This window comes from Neopelma chrysocephalum, unplaced genomic scaffold, assembly GCF_003984885.1.
Source record: "Neopelma chrysocephalum unplaced genomic scaffold, ASM398488v2 Primary Assembly neopelma1_22, whole genome shotgun sequence".
Classification (NCBI taxonomy): Eukaryota; Metazoa; Chordata; class Aves; order Passeriformes; family Pipridae; genus Neopelma; species Neopelma chrysocephalum.
Window position 1 is genome coordinate 17,158,296 of NW_020897689.1, and position 21,692 is coordinate 17,179,987.

Genomic DNA, 21,692 nt, shown 5'->3' on the forward strand with positions numbered 1-21,692 from the left:
TGAAGCAGCATTTATTTCTTAGCCTACTTCCTTAACTATTTGGAACAGCATGGCTGCTACCTCTATGTCATTGTGTTTCTCATTGTCTATCTCCCACTAATTCCTTTAGAGTCCATTAGCTAGCTTCAAGTAATTTTGAAAGGAAAATGTTTAGATGAGTTTTAAATCCAACAAATCAGAGAATCTAGGTATAAGACACAAAGATTAAGTGGACTTAATTCCACTATTCACTTGCCATTATTTTTGTGGAGCTTGCCCTTAAAAAATATGGGACTATAACTCCCAGTAAAATTTTCTGGGCAAATACTTTATTATTCCTATGGTCCTGATGGCTAAAAAAATTAGTAGTGAAACACTGTGTGAGGATTTTGTGCAGACATGACCATTTTATTTACTTCTTATGGATTCTTCTCTGAGACAAAAAACATATCTAGTGGGAGGGAGAGCAGAGATCCCCCAGCTTTGACAGCAAGAAGCACCTTCAGTATCCATCCAACCTTTACAGTAAACAACAGTAATAATATATGTCTCAACACCTTCATAACAATTACTTCTAAAAATTGGATAGAATTTCTCAGAATTTCATTCTTGTGTTGTTACATGGGTGATTTGAAAGTTTGAATGCTTCTTGCTGACTATCCTTGACTGTAATTTGAAGTAAAATTATCACTATGTGGATAAAAAATAGAAATGAAATACTTTGTTCACTTTTTATCAGTATCAGGCAATCTCTGAAAGAGTTACCAAACCCCAAAGATGTTGTATTTAAATTTTGAGCAAGAGAGTTCCTTTTGATGACACAATTAAGAGATTTCATTTTTATTCAGTTACTTTTGTGTATTTTTCAGGTTAATGTACAGAACTTTTTTTTGTAAGTTAAAGTGGATTTAAAGACATGATGATTATTTTGACATATGCATGCACCAGAATAAAGTGTCCTATAAATTTTAGGTTTGAGTTGATAAAAACATCTCTCATAGTTTGAAACTTTTACAAGGAAAGAAAATCAATTGAAAAATCACCTGCATTGATTTTATCATTGTTTTTCACTCTTTGTATGTTTTTTAAATATTCATCACAATGCAACCTGCTGTTTAGACCAAAGTAACTGCTGTTCAGTAGAAGCAGTGGACACTTTTTGTTTCATAATTAAAAGAGCAGCAGTGTGATTGGTGTGGTATTTATTATGAAATGATGACAAAGGAGTACCAGTGGTTTTAATAGTCTTAGCTTACCGGAGCTGGTGTTAATTTTGTCTGTGGAGTTGCAGGTGAAATAATGCACAGTGGATAAATAGTCTATATTGGTTTAACTGAACATAATATATAGTGTGTTCTGGAGTTGTTTGTCTCAATAGACTATAGTAATCAAAAGTAATGAACCTATTATGTGCAGGACCTTGGAGAGCATAGAATGGCAGTAAAAGTGTGGCACATAAAAGGTTTATTAAAGGAAATTAAAGTCCATCATTGCCACACCTGCTCCCCTATTATAAGTCTATGGCAGGTCAGTGCCTTCAATCACAACTCAGCATCAGAGAACAGAGCCATGTTTCCCATTACCATTGCAGTCACATTGTGAAAACTCGATCTCCACGTTTTGAGGATAGTAACAAGTAAAGACTGCCATCAGCCCTACTACATAAACACAAGACCCTCATGTTCCTTCCCTGCTAATGATCAATATCAGATGTAAATTTAAACAGAGAAAAGATATCACTGTCTGGCTTTGATGATTTCCATCAATTTATACTTTCATTTCAGACATCATTAACCTGTGTTCTAGAATTAGACTTCTTTGAGTCCATGAATACCCTTTTGAAATGGTTGTGTTCTGTCCTGCTAATAGGTATTTTGATTTGTTTATAATGTTCAAACATATATAAAAACAGACAAACAAAAAGAATTCAGGAAATTAGAAAAAAACACTTTTTATTCCCTAGAAAGTCTGACTTTACTCTTTTTGTTTCTCAGGTCAATTTTGTCATGTTCTGCAATGTTCTTTCTAATAAGACCTTCAAAGCATCTCAGTTATTTGAGTCATATAAACCTAAAAATAAAGCATACTCAAATCTCCAAACTCCATAAATGGAAAAAGGCACAAACAGATCTTCTTGTGTCTTCTCTCAGTTCAGTTCACCTGATCCTTAGAAAGCAAGAGTAGAATGACAGGATCTTCTGTTGACATTGATATTTATCTTGCAGCCTTTTGCAGGGATACCAGGAAACTTCTGGTATCCACATCTACCTGTCATTCAACACAGATTTATAAATCAGATACTGGTGTCTGCAAATGGATCTGCAGAGGCACATAGGAGTTGCTTTGATACTTGATCACCACCATTATACAAACAGGGAAATTGAGATTCAAAGTAAAGACAGGTAGTAAGATTCCCTCAGAGACTGAATAAAAAGAATTCCAGAGTTCCTAGTATTTTGCCTAGACAAACATTCCTGATTTGAAAGTCTTCCTTACATAAAAATGAAGTGTTACTCATAGAAAGAAGAGTTTGCCTCCCTGGACATGGTCAAAATTGCACTGTTGTACAATCTGCTATATGTCACTGCAGTTCTCCACACCATAACATGAAATCTTAATCCCTTTGAATTTCAGGGGTTTGCAATAAAATCCATGGATTGAAAGCCTGCCCCTACAATTATGTGTCTGGGACACATCCAAGACCAGAAGGTGCATATTTCCAGTGCTGGTTTAGATGTAGCCAAAAGTGTCGTGAGAACAGCTGATCTTGAAAGGACTCTCTTATTTCAGTTAGAAATCTTATGACAACAGCTGAGTTTGGTGGCGGGGGCATCTGAGCTTTTAAATTTTTGAGGGTTTTGGGGTTTTTTTGTTTGTTTGGGTTTTTTTGTTTTGTTTTGTGGTTTTTTTGTTTGTTTGGTTTGGTTTGGTTTGTTTTTTTTTTTGTTTTTTTTTTGTTTTTCTTTTTTTAATGTGAAATACAAACCTGGGCACTACATTCTCACAAAAAACTCATATAAATCCATAACTCACTGTCTCTAAGCGAAACTTAAAGAAGTAGTTGATTAAGTGGTGAGGTATTTCAAAGCTGTACATGTGTAATTATGCACTGTCAAGCAAGAAGCTTTCACATTTTAAGGATGAAGTTGTCAGAAATGCAGGTTCCAACACAGCTATATAGCTATGCCTCAATTACAACAAAAATGTAGAGTTCCTGTAGGCACTGTTGCTTTCTGGGAGGAGGATGCTGAAAGCAGCACTCATGAAGCATTTCTCTTTTTAACCTTATGCCTTCAGCTAGCACCTGTAGACCTTGTTATTAAACCTTACAGAGTCACTCATACCATCACTTTATTAAACAAATCTGTATCATTAAAGGTATCTCCTAGGTATTTACTAGATATTCACAGATGGCTTTTTATCTCTTTGACAAGATTAATAAGGCATGATTATTCTTTTTTCTATTACTGTCTAGCCTTTGGAAATGTAAAAAAAAAAAATTGGAGTATTTTTTTTTCTCAATGGCAAAAGGTATGAATTAAAGACCTTGTGTTAATATTACAGATGGATGCAGATGGGGAAAATAAAAAGCTGCGCACACGCTCAAAAGGAACCAAGGGTGAGTTAGCAAGCATGCTCCACGACCCTGTGCCCAGAACACCATGAAATATGATAGTTCCCATGCACAGTCCCTAATGTGCAGTAAGAGAGTGTGTAGCTTCCTTAAGGTTGCTTTTTTAATCAAGGCAGGACACAGACTAGTGGCATTAAGAGGCATGTAAAATAAAGATTCTCCATAGACCTAGACAATTTTGAATGGATCATTCCAAAATAATGTACCAAAACTTTGTCTCAGCCACCTGAATGTTTTTCTGTCTATTACCATTAATTATCTGTAAATCAGCTACATAAATGGTCCAGAAGTGTATTTACTTTAATAAAAAGGTGCAGGTGTATGTTGCAGAGGAGAACTTTGTGCTTTTTTTTTTAAGCACTGGTGCTCATGTTTCATTTGCAAAGTTATGGCATAGTGTTGTTTCCCAGAAATTCCTCTCTTTTTGTAAGGAACAGATGGAAATGCAGTACTGACAGATAAACAGGCCCTTAATGATCTCTACATCTGGAAAACATGATTGACTATCAGTACAGTCCTTCCAGTAAAATAACTTTTTATTTTAATTCATACCACTTTTTGTGACTCTTGATAACAAGTGAAAAATGGATATACTTAAAAATAAATGTCTAATTTTTGGCTGCCCTGTGAAAAGTTTTGCTTATGACTATTTTCAGAGGTGCAAAGTACTTATCCTTCACTCTGATTTTAATGAGAATTCTCTGCTCTCAGCATTGTGCAAAACAGACTACTTCAATTCATTTTCACAACTCAGTAGTTCTGGATTTTTAATATTGTGCCTTTAAGTTATAGTCAGAATGAAAAATTAAAGTCTAGTTTGCTTCACTATTTTCAAATGATCAAAAACATTAAAAGTGCTAGACTTCACTTAAGAAGAGACAGAGAAAGAAGGCTGAATACCACAGACTGACTTCAGACAAGAGGATAAATAGAGAAAAAGCTTTCTAAAAAACATGATCATTGTCATATCAAAACTTCTGTAATATTCTCCAAAATTAATATAAAATTCACATATATTTCAAAAGCACTAAACCCGAGGACTTGGCAAGCCACTGAATAGGGAAGTTATTCACACCTCAGCTTTAGTGTGTCTTCTCAGTTGGTCAGGATTGTGAGTTAAAATAGTTTGGCTGGCTTAACAAACATTGATTGTATTTATTAAGGGTTTCATACCCTTTCACTCAAAAAGCTAATAACACAATTTTAAAACTCATGGATTTTCTCTCTATGTATTTTACACTCATGTACATACATGTATAGCAATTAATATATAAGAATATTTTTCCAGAAATAGAAACAAGAGAAGTTGCCTCTGCAATATGAGTAGTTCTTAAAAACACCTGTTGGCCTTGTCAATATGCTGTATATCATTGTGTGGGTAGGTATTTGTAAACACCAGCCTTCAGCATTCCAAAATTGAATTTATATTCTGAAAAAGCAGAGATTTGTCTTTCTATGTTCAGTAAAAGGGTCTCTTCTTTTACTTTTATTTTTTTTATTATTATTTTCCTTATTGTTCCACTGAACACCATACTCCAGGTTTTATGCATTCTAAAATAACTGTGAGAATTATATGTTCAGTTAACATTTGTCACTAGTAGCTACAACCCTGTGGTTAGCATGAAATAACCACCTGTGTTTTGATAGCCACTCCTCTGTCATTACAGACAGGCAGGTGCAAGGTTGCAGAAAGCACAAGACTGGAAGTGTAAACTAATTAATTCTTTCCTGCTTTTATTAACAGTTCAAGTGGACTCTATAGCTCAAGAGCTCAGGTAAGAACTCATGTTTATTTTTTTCAGTTTTATTTTCTGATTATATTGATACATTCATACCACTGGTATTGCTATAAAATAAAGAATGCAGCAAATTATGTATTATGTAAAGATTTAGCACAAATCTGAAAAAGGGTACTTGATGCAGATACACTTTTTAGATATACCAAAAATTAAAGCAAAATGTTAGATATAATTATACAAGCATAATCAAAAGTAACTGGAATCGGGAAGAATTCAGGTATGCTGTCTTTACCTTCAGCCTGTATCAGGGATACAACAAAAGAGTTTCTGGTCAATCTTCAGATCTTTAATCTTCTTTTACCTTTATTATAGTATCTCAATATCTGAATATTCTAAGAGATGCTAACATATTTTGCCAGATGGCTTTTAAAAAAATGATCTGTAAACTACTGTAAATTCTACATGCATTAATGGCTCATTCTTCCTGAAGTATTTGTTGAGGTTTCATAGTGTTTGGAAGTAGCAGATTTGCAAATTTGCATAATGTATTGTAGTCCATTCCAAACCGTAAACTACACATGGATATTTCAGATCACAAATATTCTAATAAAATTTCAACATTACTACCTTAATCTACCAATGTGTGCCTCAACTCCTAACAACTGATCCTAGAATTTAGAAAAAACTCAGGAAAGACTGACAGATTATTCAGTAACAAATCTCCAAGAAAGAAAGTATTTAGAGGTAGCTGCAAATTCCTAGTTATTAATCAAAATTACACTACAGCTGCAATATAAATACTGAAAACATTTTTGCAGAAAGCTCTCTAGAGTTTTTTTTTTTAAATTAACTTATTTTCCCTATACTCACTTTTCATCACATGCCACTGAGCTGCTTTGTTTAATCACAGCACGCATCCAAAATATGTGCTTGTGGGTTCATCATCATGTGATTTATTTGATCAACCAAAATGCCACTACCTCTTAAGATAGGACATGAAATATTTACAGGAAGTTATTTTGCAGTGAAGACACACAATATTTTAAGGTTTTGTTTTATAATAAAACTGAGGAAATTATAAGCTTCTTATAGATATTCCATGAACAGAAGTGTAAGCTAACTTTTTGGATAAATTATTCATGATGAGTCACTCATTCAGCTCTACTCTGAATCTCATTTTTCTGTATGGCTTCAGTTTCCTGAGATTTAGTGCTTCTCCTTTTTCCTCTCTGCATCCCTAATTTATACACCAGAAGGATGTATTAATCCGAAGAGGCAGTCATCCAAAAATGAAGATGGTCCATGTGTTCCTAAGAGAAAAATGTTTGAAAAATAGAGGATGTACAAGTTTCTGCAACATCAGGGAAGCTGTAATTTATGTATTATCAATTGCTACAGCTTTTCCCAAGCAACTTTGTTTTTCCCTGTGAAACACATGCTGTCTTAGCAATTACTGTGTAAGAGATCACTCTGTCAGAGATGTGGACTACCTCCATAAGGAAACATATATTGGTTTAAAATAGTGAACTAAACAGCATATAAAGGTGTTGTCCAGTCCTTAACTTGATATTTCTAGTTTCTACAGTACTAAATTCCTCATGGGATATCTCTGCAGTCAAGGGATTTTACTGGCATACCAGTCAGGTGATCAACTTTTATGAATCTATTTGTCTATGAAAAAGTAGAGGGAGAGAGGCAGGGGCTCCCTTTTGGAAATATAGCCGATGGACTGCATTCCTATTAGTCATATCCATACTAGCATGGAAAAACCATTGAACATTCCTCAAGAATTAAAGATTGAAATAGTCTGTTATGTTCCCTGGATACAGATATTGAAACCACTGTGTTTTCTAACCAAGGTTCTAAATGCTGTGTTGGCTGAGAAATTTAAATCCATGCTTAATTAATTTCCCCTTTTCCCCTGGCTTATCCTATCTGACAAAGCACTTTTGCACTCCTTATTGAGTTTCTGTTACGAAGTGCCTTGGGATACTTCTACATGAAAGGCACTACATAAGCTTACATGCTCATATTGTATTATTATTAATTTCATAACATTGATTGGTTCTAGAGCATTTGTCAGCCTTTTCTTATTCTGTAACTTATGTTTCACAAAAGTAGAGAATGAAATAAAAAGCAAAACAAAGAGTTTCAATCACTGATTAAATTCAGTAATGCATGAAAATTTCTCTCTTCTAAATTTCAGGCATTGAAATCTTGCTTAATAGAATTAAATGCCAAAAAAGTCTCTTGGTTTCAAGAAAGCCAAGATTTCACCAAGAAAACTGGCTAATGTTGTTGTTATCATCCATCTTCTCCTGAGAAATGGGACCACCTTTCTGCATAAAAAGTATATTTTTAGAAAAACATTACCTTAAGGGGCAATCTGGGTTTTGGGGTTTGGGTTTGTTTGTTCTTTGTTTGTTTGTTTTTTCTGCTTAATAAAATAACTAACAATTTTCTTGCACTGCAGTGCAAGGAGGAGGACAGTACTTTTCTTCCAGATACTGACCACTTATACACAAATATTTATGTGTCATAGTTGCACTGATTTCATCTAATTATATGTCTTAAGGAATCCCAGCTTTCAATATTATATAAATAATTTTTTCATACATGAATACTGCTAATACTGCTGTGTTATTAGTTCAGAATTATTAGGGTTATTTTACTGTATCTACTGCATACCCTGCAATGTTGAAGCATAATATGCTAAACGTCCTTCAAAACAGAACTCTTTCTTCTTGAAGTCTTAGTTATTTACTTATTAAGAACATGGTTCTATTTTTTATTTAGGAAAGTAGTGCTGTGGTGATTTCATTGGTAGTTAAACTACCTTAAGCAAAGATGAGCCTTTTTATCACAAGCTAAACATAGCAAACAACAATATGTGGTAGAAGCGAGTGCTGGAGCCAGGAGATCTCTGTCCCATACATACAAGTTTGAAGCTGACACCTTTTGGGCATAGAAGCTCCATTGTATCCATCTTCTGCAAGAAGCAGAATGAAGAGGTCTTCTCTTAGATGATTTTGTCATGGACCACTGAAAGGACCAGGACCTTCAGCTGTGTTCAGGATTAGAATGGAAACCAAAGGAAAGTGAAGAATATTGGAGTGATGTATTCTCATTACTGTGTTTTATTTAACAGATGGGATACAGTACAATGAACCATCTGTAGGTTATGAAGTGGCATCTGGGTCAGACCAAGGAAGAGCAAACTGGATTGATCCAAGCACAGCATTGCAAAAGCATAGATCGGTTTGGCTAAGTCCGTATCTGAATAGAAAGAGTATCGTTTCTGAGTTAGATACAGGTGAAAACAAGTGTTTCTGGCTTCTGTCACTAATGATTAATGAAGACTCCACAAGGTACTGGTGTTTCAAGTTGTGGAGAGTAGCCCTGCTCTTTAGTGGGAATAGTTACACATCCCCTTACTCTCTGCAGTGTTTCATCACTTCTTCAAAAGTAAGGACAGTTACTTTTTTTATCTAGAATTCTTGTTCCAGGTGTTGTGAGAGATTTTAGACATTCAGAAAAGAACTGTTCGGTGTGAGTGTATAGAGTTATGAGTATCTGCTTTAGCAGAGAGAGAAGTAATAGAGCAGAGCTGTCTGGATGTCTCCTTGTTAGAAGGAGTAACTGGATACTTCACTCTTTCCTTGTTGTCTATTGATTAGGAAGGTGAGAAACCAGCAAAGCAACTCTGCAAGCAAAGGTACTGAAGCATTTCAGAAGGTCTGTGTTACTAAAATGTATTCCTTAACTTTATCTGTAATGTTTTAAGAGATATGTCAATATAAGTGACAGTATACAAGTATGACAGCCCACTAAAAAGCATTTTTCTAAGTGAAGTGGTTATTCCTTACTCTACAGTGTTGAATATCTTGCTGTTTTTCTTTGAGAACTAGTAAATTATATGGATGCAATTATATCTGAACTCTGTTTCAGACAGTAGTGAAATGGAGGTACAGAGTTTGGTAGATAGAAGATAATTTGGCCACTCAGGAAAAGTTCATGGCATGAAAGAATGTCCATACTTAGCTGCATTTAGAAAGGAATGATTCATTGTTAACTCTTTTTCTGAGCTTCATAAAGCAAGCAGATTTTTAAGTACTTGTATGAAAAGAAAACAGTAGCATGGCAGACGACTGGAGAAGGAGGTGAAAGTGATACTTAGATGACAGAAGAAGTGGGCAGATGAAACAAAATCACACAAAAAGACTCAAAGATATTCCTCAGTAAGAGCTGAGATTATGGTTGATTTGTGTAGCTATCACCTTCATAGTACTCTTCATAGAACTGCCTAGAAGAGAGAGAGAGATTGAAGGAGCTGTTCCTAGCCTGCACCTGGAAAAACTGTCAGGTTTGTCCTTTGGTCTTGGCTTCTGTTTCCACTGGAGTTGGTCTAACTCCAGTCAGGAGTTGGACTGATTTTCTGGAAACTGCTGTGGTAAAGCACATTCATCATAATCCTGAATAAGCACATTTGGAATAGAAACTGAGGTGGACTCTTGCATTTTCTGTTGTCTCATCTGTCTCCCACTGGCAGAGAATGTGGGACCCTCGCAGTTCTTAATGTGGTTTCCTGAAACAAATTGTGTCTCTGAACTCAAATAGACTTAGTAGTAAATGTTAAATGAAGATGGTCAATATTTATAGCTACTGCCAGACGTGTCTGAGCTTCACAAAAAGTTTGTTTTTTTTTTACAGTTGAAGATTTAGTGTTGACAGTATACACTCCCATCTCCCCTCCCTGGTGTTCCCCATGATGGTAACTAGCTGGGGCAGAGTTGTGCCACTTTGGCATTTAAATACTTCTCCATGGCACATTAGATTAGGCATTTCACCTGAATCAAAGATCTGTATCATGCTGTTTCTATTGAAAACTGATCTTCAATTAAACAATGGGCATTAATCTTAAGAGTACCTATTCTCAAGGTCTGTTAACAGGGTGAGTTAAGAGTATCTACTGCTTGCTCTTTAGCTTGGAAAAAGAACTTCCTCCCTTCTCTAGCCATTGTGGAAATGGAAATGGTTATGGGGCTTTGAAAATATTAACCCATGCCTCTTACTCCATGATTTCTGGTATAAGCAAGTCTGTCATATTGTCATGAATCACACTTTCTTAAATCTTGTTCATTTACTATTCTTTTCTGACAATGCTGTTAAGTTTCTGAGAAACTTTTTCTGGTGTGCTAGTCATTATTACTTTCCTCAAAGAATCTGCTAAAATCTAAGTTTTTTGCTAAGGAAAAATGATTTTGTAGTTGATGTTCAATAAAAAACATTGAACATTCAAGCATAAACAAACACCGAACAATCACTATGCCTTTCTTTGAATGTAAGGTAACAAGAACCTCCACACTGTTTCAAGAAACGATAACACATATTTTGGATGACTTTTAACATTTTGCAGGTTACCCTGAGGTTGACAGGGTATTTTTCTATGTTATAAAGTAGAACAAGTCACAGTATTATTTGACTTAAGTATTTAGTGAACTGTTCTGAATAACCACTAAGATGTTTGAAATAAGAACTGTATCTCATAATCCTTCTGAGACAACTGAGGTTGGAGTTGTTAATTATGATGCATAATTTGCTTATTTCCTGTACATGTACAGACCTTTTGATCTATGTACTATGACCTCTACCTTTTCTTCCTGGATTTATTTAGAACATTTAAAGGTTGTGTTTCATGTACAGATTTCCATTTTAGTTTAGCTTTAGTTGACACTCTATGTGCATTTGCTTAATAGGTGAGTTTTATACCTCTGTTCAACTAGTGCATTAGATATATTTCTAGCATATTGTAGGCCTCTTTTGATGTTCATTTCTAGCAACCACCAGCGGTTTCAGTGTCTCTTTTCTCTTTGCTATTATATTTGATTGTGGTTTTATATTTTTTCTACTTAAAGACTCCATTTAATATTAAAAAATATTATTATTATTTAGTTTCAATATATGTTTTTCTGTAAGAGTTTTATACTATATGTCAAATCCACATCTATTGTGGATGCCAGACTAACAGATATTTATTTTCAATTTGTTTCTACCTGAGAGCTTGTTGCAACCTAGAACTACCTTGAACTAAAATTTTTATGTTATTTAATATATCACAGGAGTCTAGTCTCCCCTATCACAACTTCTGTGTTTATCAGCACTCAGTAAATATTATCCTCCCAACCCTACACAGAAATTTAGAGTTGCATATGCCCTCATGCCTTCTGCTGCCGGACAGAATGCATCAGAATATTATAGCCCCAAATGTTTGTTTCCTCTTATGGCAGACCTTTTCTCTGTAGATGACCGCAAGCCATATAGAGATGGAAACGCCAACCAGTAACTTCTGCCTCATATATATCAATCATGAGTTAAATATTATGGCTGGCTGAATTGCTGCATCTGACTGATGTTAAGGGTAGATTCAGCCAAGCAAAAACAAGCTGAAACAGACTGTGTACAGCCTGGAGATAGCAAAGAAAGGAAAAGAATGTAGCCATGGGACCCCCTGCTACATTAAAGGGAGGTACTGCCTCCTGACAATGGACTGTTTACAGTCCTATTGTCTGTTGTCAAAAAAGCCCCACAAAGCTTATCTTCTTTATGTCTTCTTTAACCAGACTGTAGTTACCAATATGCTTTTTATTTAAGCAGTTACTGGTGTTAGCAGGCTGACCACTCATGTGCAAGGCTTTCTGGATGCAAAGGTTGTGTGGATGATCTGTAGATTTGCCTAGAAACTTAATCCATTCTAAGCCAAATTCTTGGCTTGGGTCCCACTGGAATTTATTGACCTACTGAACCTGGACAGATTGAGTGAGGAAATGAAAAAGAGGCTAGGGAGGCTGGATTTGGCCCAGATCTTAAGCATTCATTCATATTAGTGAGTTTAAGAACTTCTTGAGCTTCACACAATAAAAGGTAAGTTTCCTCCAAACTGACTCTTGTTAAAAATAACTTACCTGATAGAAAAGGGTCCAACTGTACAACTTTAACCATGTAGAGTTCTTAATTTATGAGCTATATAATGACACTGGGAAGAAGTCATCCTCTTCATTGACATAGTATTTCAATTTGAGGCTTTATATGCGTTATTTTTTATATGATCTGGATATCCTTATGATCCTACAAGTTTGTAAACTGAAAACAAGAAAACCAGAGAAGTTGAATCTCTGCTGTCCTCCTCTCAGTTGCCTTTCCTTTGGGGAGAATCCTGTTAAAAATAGTAACCTAGAGTTTTTTAAGAAAATAATAGAAGTATGCTTAAAAAAAAAAAGCCATTTCATGACCCTATTGCAGCCTGAAATTTCTGTCCTGGACCCTCAGGCATCACAGAGGCATGAGCTTGAGGTATGGTATATTTCACCATAACTGCACGCCTTTTCCTATGTTATTCCTGACTTACCATTGCTCTGCTCTCTTTACGCGCTTCTTTGCATTTGTTCAATCATTTCACAGTCCAGTTGTTCTTTTTGGTCATGTGGTCTATAACATTTAGTTTAGTGTCTGAAACACCTCCAAGCTCCGTACATAATGATTCAACACCATTACCATTTCTCTCCAGTCTCTTCTTATGGGGTCTAATAAATCCTCGTTCACAAACAAGGCTATGACAGATCCTTTCTTATATGTCTTTTTCAAATAAAATATATCTTTTAATATCATGCTCCAGTCAGTTTTCAGGTATGTTATCATATTTTCTCCACATTGTTATCTGTCCAGTTCTGTTCCTTTTTTCCTTGATAAACCTTTCATTTTTGAATATAGAAGAGAATTTAATATCCCCAAGTTACTAATCTTATTTTGCTCTATATTAGTGTTCATAAATATGAATTTCCTTTTATATTTTTCCCATCTATACCTCATGTGCATCCCTTTCATCTTGGTCCAGCACTGATTGAACTTCTCACAACTCTGGCATTTTAGAAAACAGAGCATTGCCTGTGTATGGCAGTAAACTTCCCTAGTTGGAGAAATGATTGCTTCAGTGCCCAGGAAAAGCCTCTGTCCCTTTCACAGATACAACTTGGAAGCCAAATGTATGAGTTTGTTGTAAAGGGGCATGAATTTTTTGTCTTGTGCCTGATGTTTAAAAATGAGAATCAATCAGATTTTCTTTAATTATCTTTGAAGTAAGTCCTGATAGTTCCAACCTTCATTACAGTCAATTCTCCGTGTCTAAATGAAGATTAATTTTTTTTCCAACATATTTGTATTGTTTTAAGTTCTTACCATTTTAATCCTTCAAAATGGAAGGAAACTGTTTTTACCTGATGAATTCTTTCACAAATGTATTTTTCAGGAATTCTCAACTGGAGTTCTTTTCCAGACTGTTTTTCACCTCCTAAACTGAATCAGTGAAATACAGCACACTCAGCCATGGAGTCTAAATGTTATAAATTATATAAAAGTACTGTGGCTTGGTTTACTTTATAACATAGAAAAAATCATTAATGTCAATAACTCTGGCTCCAGATTAGTAATCAGGACAAATACATTTTTAACTTCTTGTGAGGGAAAAGAACGCAGTGATCCTTTCCAGGACTAGCCTCCAAAATTTAATTTGTAAAAACTCGTATCAGAGTTCTGTTAACAAACGTCCTTCATTAATATTTTCACATAAAGCCATATGTTTTCAATTGCATAATTTTGAATATATTTTAATAATTATAATAATTACTTAAAATAATTACAAAGAAAACTTTTTTCTGATTCAACTCAGACTGACAACGAATTGTAGCTCAACCTTTGATTGCAATTTTCTCAGTTGCAGTCCTCCTTGAAGTTTTTCAGCTAGTGTGTGTTGCCACCTATAACTTGCAAAGCAAGATGTTGTTTCTGGACATGCAATTTTCCCACACCTGACAATTCACACATCTTACTTTTACTTTTCCTAAGTAGGTAAAATGGTGATTTCTTTTGTCCCAGCATGTTCTACTATTCAGGGATAAATTCATGGACTTGTAAAACATCTGTAAATGTAAGCATAGTTTCATATCCCACTGAGTAGAAAAATGTTTGGAAATGGCGAGTGCATTGCAGGATGGAACATCAGAATGCAGTGCTGTGGAAATCCTAATGTATTATTTAACATATTAATCTGTACTGCAGACAAGATAGAAAGTTTGTAAAGGATCCTTCTGAGATTGAGGGTTGCAAGGTACAGAAGTGGGTTGAAGCCATTACAGCCTTTTCTTGAACTGCCATTCTCACTGGTGAAAAGTATCTCATTGAGTATCTTTCTTAAAAAAAAAGGGATTGATCAAAAAAGTCTTTCTTTAATACACAAGTAATTTTCTTTATGTGCTTTGTGAGAACTTGTTTAGTTCTGCATTCAGACCCTGTATGGATTTTAGAATGGAATAGAGTAAACAGGATTACTGTTTAGCTGTCATTTTTTTCAAGGACATAAACCTTGTAAATTTTATATTCTAGTATCCATGATCCTAAGTGATGCCATTTACTTCCTTGTAGAAAATATTATTTTCTCTCTCCATATATATATATATATATATAAAATCTGTGACTAATTCATGTGTCTTAAAGTCACTTCTATCTAGTTTTCTGAATCTAAGATTTGGTTTTGTATACAGTTAGATTTTGTGAATTCTTTCATATTCAGTAAATAATTTCATGACATTGGAAAACCATCTTAGTCCCTGGCAGCTCAAATGTTCTTGCAGACCTGACTAATGCTGTGAATTTTCAGTCTTTCTGTGGAGAGTTCAATTTCTGACAATGATGAGACTGTTAATACCAATGTTCTGTCTGTTATCTCTTTTAGAGCAACTTGAGTGAGAATACGATCAGTCTCACTTTCACTGAGCTATAAAATTTACATACACTCTTCACAAATAATGGGAGTTCATTAAGAAAAGGGAACATAAATCTAATTGTCTTAACCTGAAGACAAGTCATAGTCATAGTTACACTCCACCTTCCTCCCCAACCTCTGTAGTCCACCCGAAGTTACTGTAATTATCAACATCCATTTGGGTTTCAATTGCAGTGATGAGACTACCAACACTCTTTCTTTAGATTCTGACATTCCAGCTCACTTTTTTGAACCTCTGGCATTCATGGTTGATGTAAATAGCTTCATCAATGTAACTTGAACTGACACACAATCCATCTTAGGAACAGATCATCCCCTTTCTGTATCCAGTGTTAGTAAATGCCCCTGATCATCAGTTTATGAGGAACTCAAGATTTTTCTGTGATGTTTGGTGACTAGACATTTTCACAGCTATAGCCTAAACCTTTGGAAGCCATTGTGTCAGAGATTTAGACAGAATTTAGCTCATCTGTTTCTTGAAGAACAAACTGCCATAAAAGAGTACTAAGATGGGGTGATGTTCAGAATTTCTGTTCCTCTTAGGTACCTCTGATTCAGTATCATATATCATATATTAAAATTCAGTATCATATAATCATATATTAAAATTCTTAGAATAAAGCCCAACCATGACAGACATTTGTAAGTTACTGGTTCATCTTAGAGTGACAAGAGTCCCTGAATTTTCAAGTGCCAACTCTTCCCTCCTGTAAGGAAAATGTAGTATTTGACTTCTACAGTGTCCTAGGGCATCTGAAAATTTGTGAAAAAAACCTGATCAAAGTGAAAAGCATCTGGTAATATCTTTAATCACAATATGATTAAGGAATAGTAAAACTAACCTTCTCCTTGTAACTACTAGTGTAAAGTTAAATGCTTCTGCACATTAGAAGATGATGTCTCCTTTAATTGCAATTCAATAGTTAGGCAAGCAGTCAAAATGTAATTCAGGTTAAGAATTTAAAATTATTTTCTTCACAACTAAAATGTGTCACTAATTGTTCTTGCATGAAATCACACGAGGAGTGGGATTCTCAAATAGCATTAGACAATAAATATAAGTGACTTGATATTCAAAGGCATTCATTTTCTCTCTTAAATCTAAGGAGTGTACATGAGCTGCAGTGTGTTCGGGTTTTATTATTTTACATGGCATCTATTGCAAGCGTTAGTAAACACCAGTTTTCAGGCTGAATGTGCCCCTGGTTTTACCCACTGTGGCAATTCTTTGCTCTGTTATCATGCTTTACCAACCTGCAGACTGCTATGAATAAAGAAAAAATCCCCAGAGGTCTGGAGGTCTTGCCAGCAGATTGACTGCAACAAATCCTTGCTGGATTTTAACCACCACAAAGTGGTTAAAGGTTGGGTTGAAGGCTTGACAGGCATATCACTTAAATGAACCAATTACCAAAAAAAAAAAAAAAAAAGATAATTTTTAAAGAAAATCTGTGTGCAGTTGAGACTGCTTAAAACCTCTCTCTTATTTCTGAGACTGCTTTGTTGAGAGAGCCAATGCATAGTACTGCCTGCATACAACCAGTGTCTACAAGATATGATCTGAGAAGAAATAAAGGAAAGAGAAAGACCCAGTAAATTCCCCCCAAAGAAGGATTTAGGTATGAAATACATACAAAAGTTTTATCATGGGTATTTTTTCTGCATATGCATCTGGTTCTAAGTGTCTTAGATTTTAACTTATTGACTCACACTCTGATAACTGACACAAGACTGGTTTTGGTAACTGAATCATTGACTGAAAGAAATAATTATAAAAAATTTTCTCATTGTAGATAGTATAAAAAATGATTTGTTATTCATGAAATTTAAGTACAGTTAGACTGGGAAAAAAAACACAAAACATGTATTGGCTTTGGGCTCATAACAAAAAGAGCTTCTCCCGTTTTATGAGCCTCAGATTACCAAATAACCTTGACAGCTGAATCAGTGTTCCATGACAACAAGCAGGCCATTGATAAATAGCAACAAAACTATTAGACATTGAATTTAAGAGATGAGTAATAGAAAAGCTAAATTATAGGTTTACCATTTGACAAACTACAGGTTGACAAATCTGTGATACCCTACATGTGTGTCTATGTATGAACGCACATAAGAAAAAAATAAATAGAAACTTTTAAAAGCAAAGGTGAAATTGGCATGACATGAATGTAACAGAGGCATAAATATATTCTTTTCATAGTACCTAAATTCCTATTGTCCATTATCAAATCCTTAACAAATCATGTGTAAGTACTTGAAAAAGCTACCACTTGAGAAGTTTTTTTTTCTGGTTTTATTTTCATTTTTAATTTTAAGCACTGTAAGAAGGTAGAAAGGGAGAGGAATTGCTGATATATTACTGGTCTTTAAACTGGCTTTTGCAAACTAATAGATTCCAGTTAAAGCTCAAAACCAGCAGTTAAAAAGCCACAAGCAAAAACAAGAGCTGAAAAATCTCTTCCTGGAGTAAGGAGAGCAATTTGAACTTCCTAGGAAACAAGTGACAACTGTGTTTTATCATCTCCCTGTAACTGGAGTGGAAGGTGTCAGGAATGATTTTTACTAGAAGTTGAATCTCCTGTATTCACTTCTTTCAAAATGATGGAAACTATAGAGGAAATCTGGATGAGAGGCCACTCATGTACAGAAAAAGATACAAATAAGGACAAGTTAATGCAGCTCTTGATTTACTGCTGTAAACTGTGGTGGTTACAGCCTGGTGAGATGCTTGTGCTCACATTTCCCAGAGCAGATCTGCAGGTGGCAGGTGGCAGCAGTGCTCCCACACTGGTCTTGATCGTGGTCTGCTGACATCCGAGTTTGACTATCTTTTCCAGTTGTGGCGAAAAAACAGCATGTTTAATAACTGTCATGCCAGTCCACAGGGCGGGGCTTGTAACAGTAGAAAAAGACTAGAAAAAGACTGTACTCAGTGAGAAAGAATATTACAATGAATTTACCAGATTACCATGTTTTCCCTTAACTTGACTGAGTTAGTCAAGTCTTGACAATTGGCAGACAAATTACAGGATAAAGGCTAAAGAACTACAGGAAGTTCTGTGACGTGGGTTTCATAGGATGGCATACTACATGATCTAATGGCATCTTCTTTTCCAAAAATCTATTGATTATGCTCATGTAAGAAACAGCTGTAGCTTTGTCAAAGCGGAATTAAACACTGGAAATTCATCATGTCCTAAACAAGCTCACAGTATCTACTGGACAGAAACTTGGAGCTTGACAAACAAATAAGAAAGATCAAATGCAAACCTAGGGAAGGTTTTGGTTGATAAAAACAATTATGTATGAAAGATTTTCAAACTTTTGCCATTTATTTAATTTTCTTGGAACAACATGGCTAATTTAGAAAAAAAATGCATATTTTTCCACACTACAGCTATCTCAGATATCTCTTATATGGGCATTATTTCCAGTGAGATACTGATACCACTGTGATTCTGATTTTTAATATGATATTCATGTTAATGTCTATTCATAAACAGAGAAATAACATAGAAGCTATATTATATTCAACTACAGCATGTGTTTAGCATCCAGTATTCCTGACGCCCATAACATTTTAACTTTCAGAAGATCAAGCATATCCAGTGTTTGAGATGTGTATGGTGGAATTTTAACAGTCCCCCTAAAATGCAGATCTTTGTATTTCCATATCCTTTATGTTTGCAATGATGGACTGCCAAAAAGGTACTTAGCCATTTTTTTTTTTTTAACAAAAAGCTCAAGTTAGCCATATGCTTTCGTCCAAAACAATCAGAACCTGAGCCAATTTAGTGCATATAAGATACCTTGTAAGGATTAATTTATGCTGTTGAGCTTGTAATATGTGTAACCAATAGGAGTTCTCTTCATACAAGGCTTTTTTTTCTTTTGCAAATCTTGCAGCTAAGTCAGTGAGCCAAATGCAAAATCCAACACCTAAGGGCATTGTGTAGATTTGTAATGCACCCTGGGGGTACATAAGGTCGAGAAACCATTGAGTGGATTACACAGATCCCTATATGTAGTTTTTTCATCTCTGACAGATAAAATATGAGCACTGTTATTCATACTACATAAATTTCTTAGTATACTGTGTGTGAGAGAAAAATTAAATCATGCCAAATCACTTCCACAAAAAATTGTTAAGAAAAGAAGGTTGAAGGTTCAGGCCTCTTTAGTGATGTGTCATATGTTGTAACATCTATATACCATACAGATCAACTGCATGATGACAAAGGCTTGGCTAAATATCTGTAGAAACAAATTAACATGCAGATCAATATGTGGGTCTATTACGAAATTAAAGAAGTATACTAAACCTGCTAAAGGTCTTCCTCTTTAAAATCCTGCCATTTCTTCTCATGTCAGTGATCTGAAAATTAGGCACCTGGACTGGACAAGAACTTTCCCAGGGAATGGCTCCCCCTCTTTATCATATTGATCTAATTTTAAGTGAGATGAGTATCCTTTTGTAGGAACCTTTTTCAAGAGCCTAAACAGAGTAGAACTGAGTAGAGCTTAAACCAGGCGTTTATGACTGGAATTAATGAAATGAAACCAATGCTTGGGTCTAGAATTGAGAGAGGGACCTGTATTGCAAAACATTGTCAAGGTACAGTGTGTTTCACACAGGTTTTATGCTGTTGAACTCTATGTGATTGGATATCCATGCTCATATAAAGGAAATGAACCCAAAGGCTCAAGATGTTGTAGTACAACTGGTGGTATAATTTTCCCCTTAGCTGTTTTTCAGGACTATCAACCCAGACTGCAATTTTGTTCATCATTGCCCTAAGGCTGTTGGGTTATGGTTTCCTTTGGTTTTGTCTTCTGCCTCATTCCCCTACCTCCAAACAGACTTTGGCAGCAGTGAAAAGAAATGGGACTTGACTGTGCCCTGAATTTTCAGTACATGAGCTAAAATTAAATATTCGCTGGATAAAACTTGCTGAAACTGCAAGTGAATTAATATTTTCTCAGTCTTCACTTTTTTACTTAGAACTAAACTAAAGGGTGGTGTTATTTTTTAAACAATTTACCCCTCACTTCTCCCATTTTTTTCTCTATCATTGGCAATTGGTAATTGCAGTGCCTACAAATGCTCCATGGCTAAGAAGAGAAAAGCTGAAGACCAGATATCAGGCGTTCCTGTCAACAAAAGGAAGTCCCTGCTAATGAAACCCCGCCATTACAGCCCCAGCTTGGATTGCAAAGAAGAAATTGAAGACAGGACGGAGTTACAGGAAGAGATCAGTGTCGTCAAAAGCAGCGCAACTCGAGGTAGTTTCTTGAACTCCACATAAACCTGAATTCCACAGGAAGGGATAAGAAACAGTATTTTCAGACAGGATACAGGACATGTTTGACTTTTAAGAGAGTTGGAATGGTGCCTTTCTGTCCAGGTTTAACCATCATACTTCCATTTATTTTGTACAATAACTCCTCCTGGGGTCTAGTAAATGCTTTGTAGGCCACACAGAGAGACAACTACTGTGGCAGGTCAGAAATGGAGCAGCACCTGCTTCTCCGCTATCTCTGTCAAAGAACAAGCTTAAGCCCACGACTGAGAAAAACACGTTTATGAAGAGCAGATTTTCACTGGAATATATAGAACTCTTAGGAAGAAAAAAAAAATGCTTAGCAAAACATTGTTGACTTTAACATTTAGCAAAGCAATTTCATCCGTGTGACTACTGTGTGTGTTCTGTTTAATACGATTATTAGACTCAGCACTTTTACACTTGTTATTCCAACTCTGCTAAGCCAAACACATCCAACAATTTATAGAAACTTCTACAATGTGCATGCTAGAAAATATGGATGAGGAAGGGGAGACAAAGATATAGCTACAGTATGCTTTTATTACTCTTCCTTTCTAATATATTTTTTTATATATTCGTGTTGAACAAAAAATCAAAATCAAAATCAAAATATAAAAAAAATATCAAAAATTTGTTTTCACATATTTCTTTAAGAATATTCTGCCAAAATAGTTAATTAGAAAAGTGAGAAGATATTAGTGGAAGATATCAGGGTAGGACCTTAGGAGTCATCTGTAGACAGCAGATGTCAAGATAAAAGCAATGTGATCTGGCACTGGGAAATAAATAATCATAGATAATATGTAAACATATGAAGAATAAACTTAAATGCCACTCAGTTGTTGATTGCTAGGGGAGTTTAAAGGTATTTTATTTTCCCCTCAGATTCTTCTTATCAAATATTTCTGAAGGACAAGGTGGTAGAAAATCTCATCTAGGGTCTCTTCCCCACAAAAGTTTAGATCAGATGGTCTTTCAAGGTCCCTTCCAATCTGGGCTGTTCCATGATTCTGTGATAAACTGAGATTAGTAGTTTATGTATTTATCCACTCTAAATTGAATTTCCTTAAAACAAAACAACTCCCCCCAAATTTTCTACATATGAATACTATAAAACAGATAAAAGAGGAAGAATGTCTTTCAGATTAAAGAGTCAAATCCTGATTCTACCAAAATCA

At 35.2% G+C, this 21,692-nt stretch overlaps 1 protein-coding gene across 3 annotated transcripts in view; it reads left to right on the forward strand.

The window, feature by feature from the left end:
• The window catches only part of ST18 (ST18, C2H2C-type zinc finger), a 169,355-nt gene that overhangs the window by 98,018 nt on the left and 49,645 nt on the right, over positions 1–21,692 (forward strand). For all 3 annotated transcript variants that reach the window (XM_027673985.1, XM_027673992.1, XM_027674001.1), the window contains 3 exons: positions 3,544–3,598; positions 5,358–5,388; positions 20,283–20,473. In XM_027673985.1, coding sequence (XP_027529786.1) covers positions 3,544–3,598; positions 5,358–5,388; positions 20,283–20,473 — 277 coding nt within the window. The remainder of the gene's footprint in view (positions 1–3,543; positions 3,599–5,357; positions 5,389–20,282; positions 20,474–21,692) is intronic.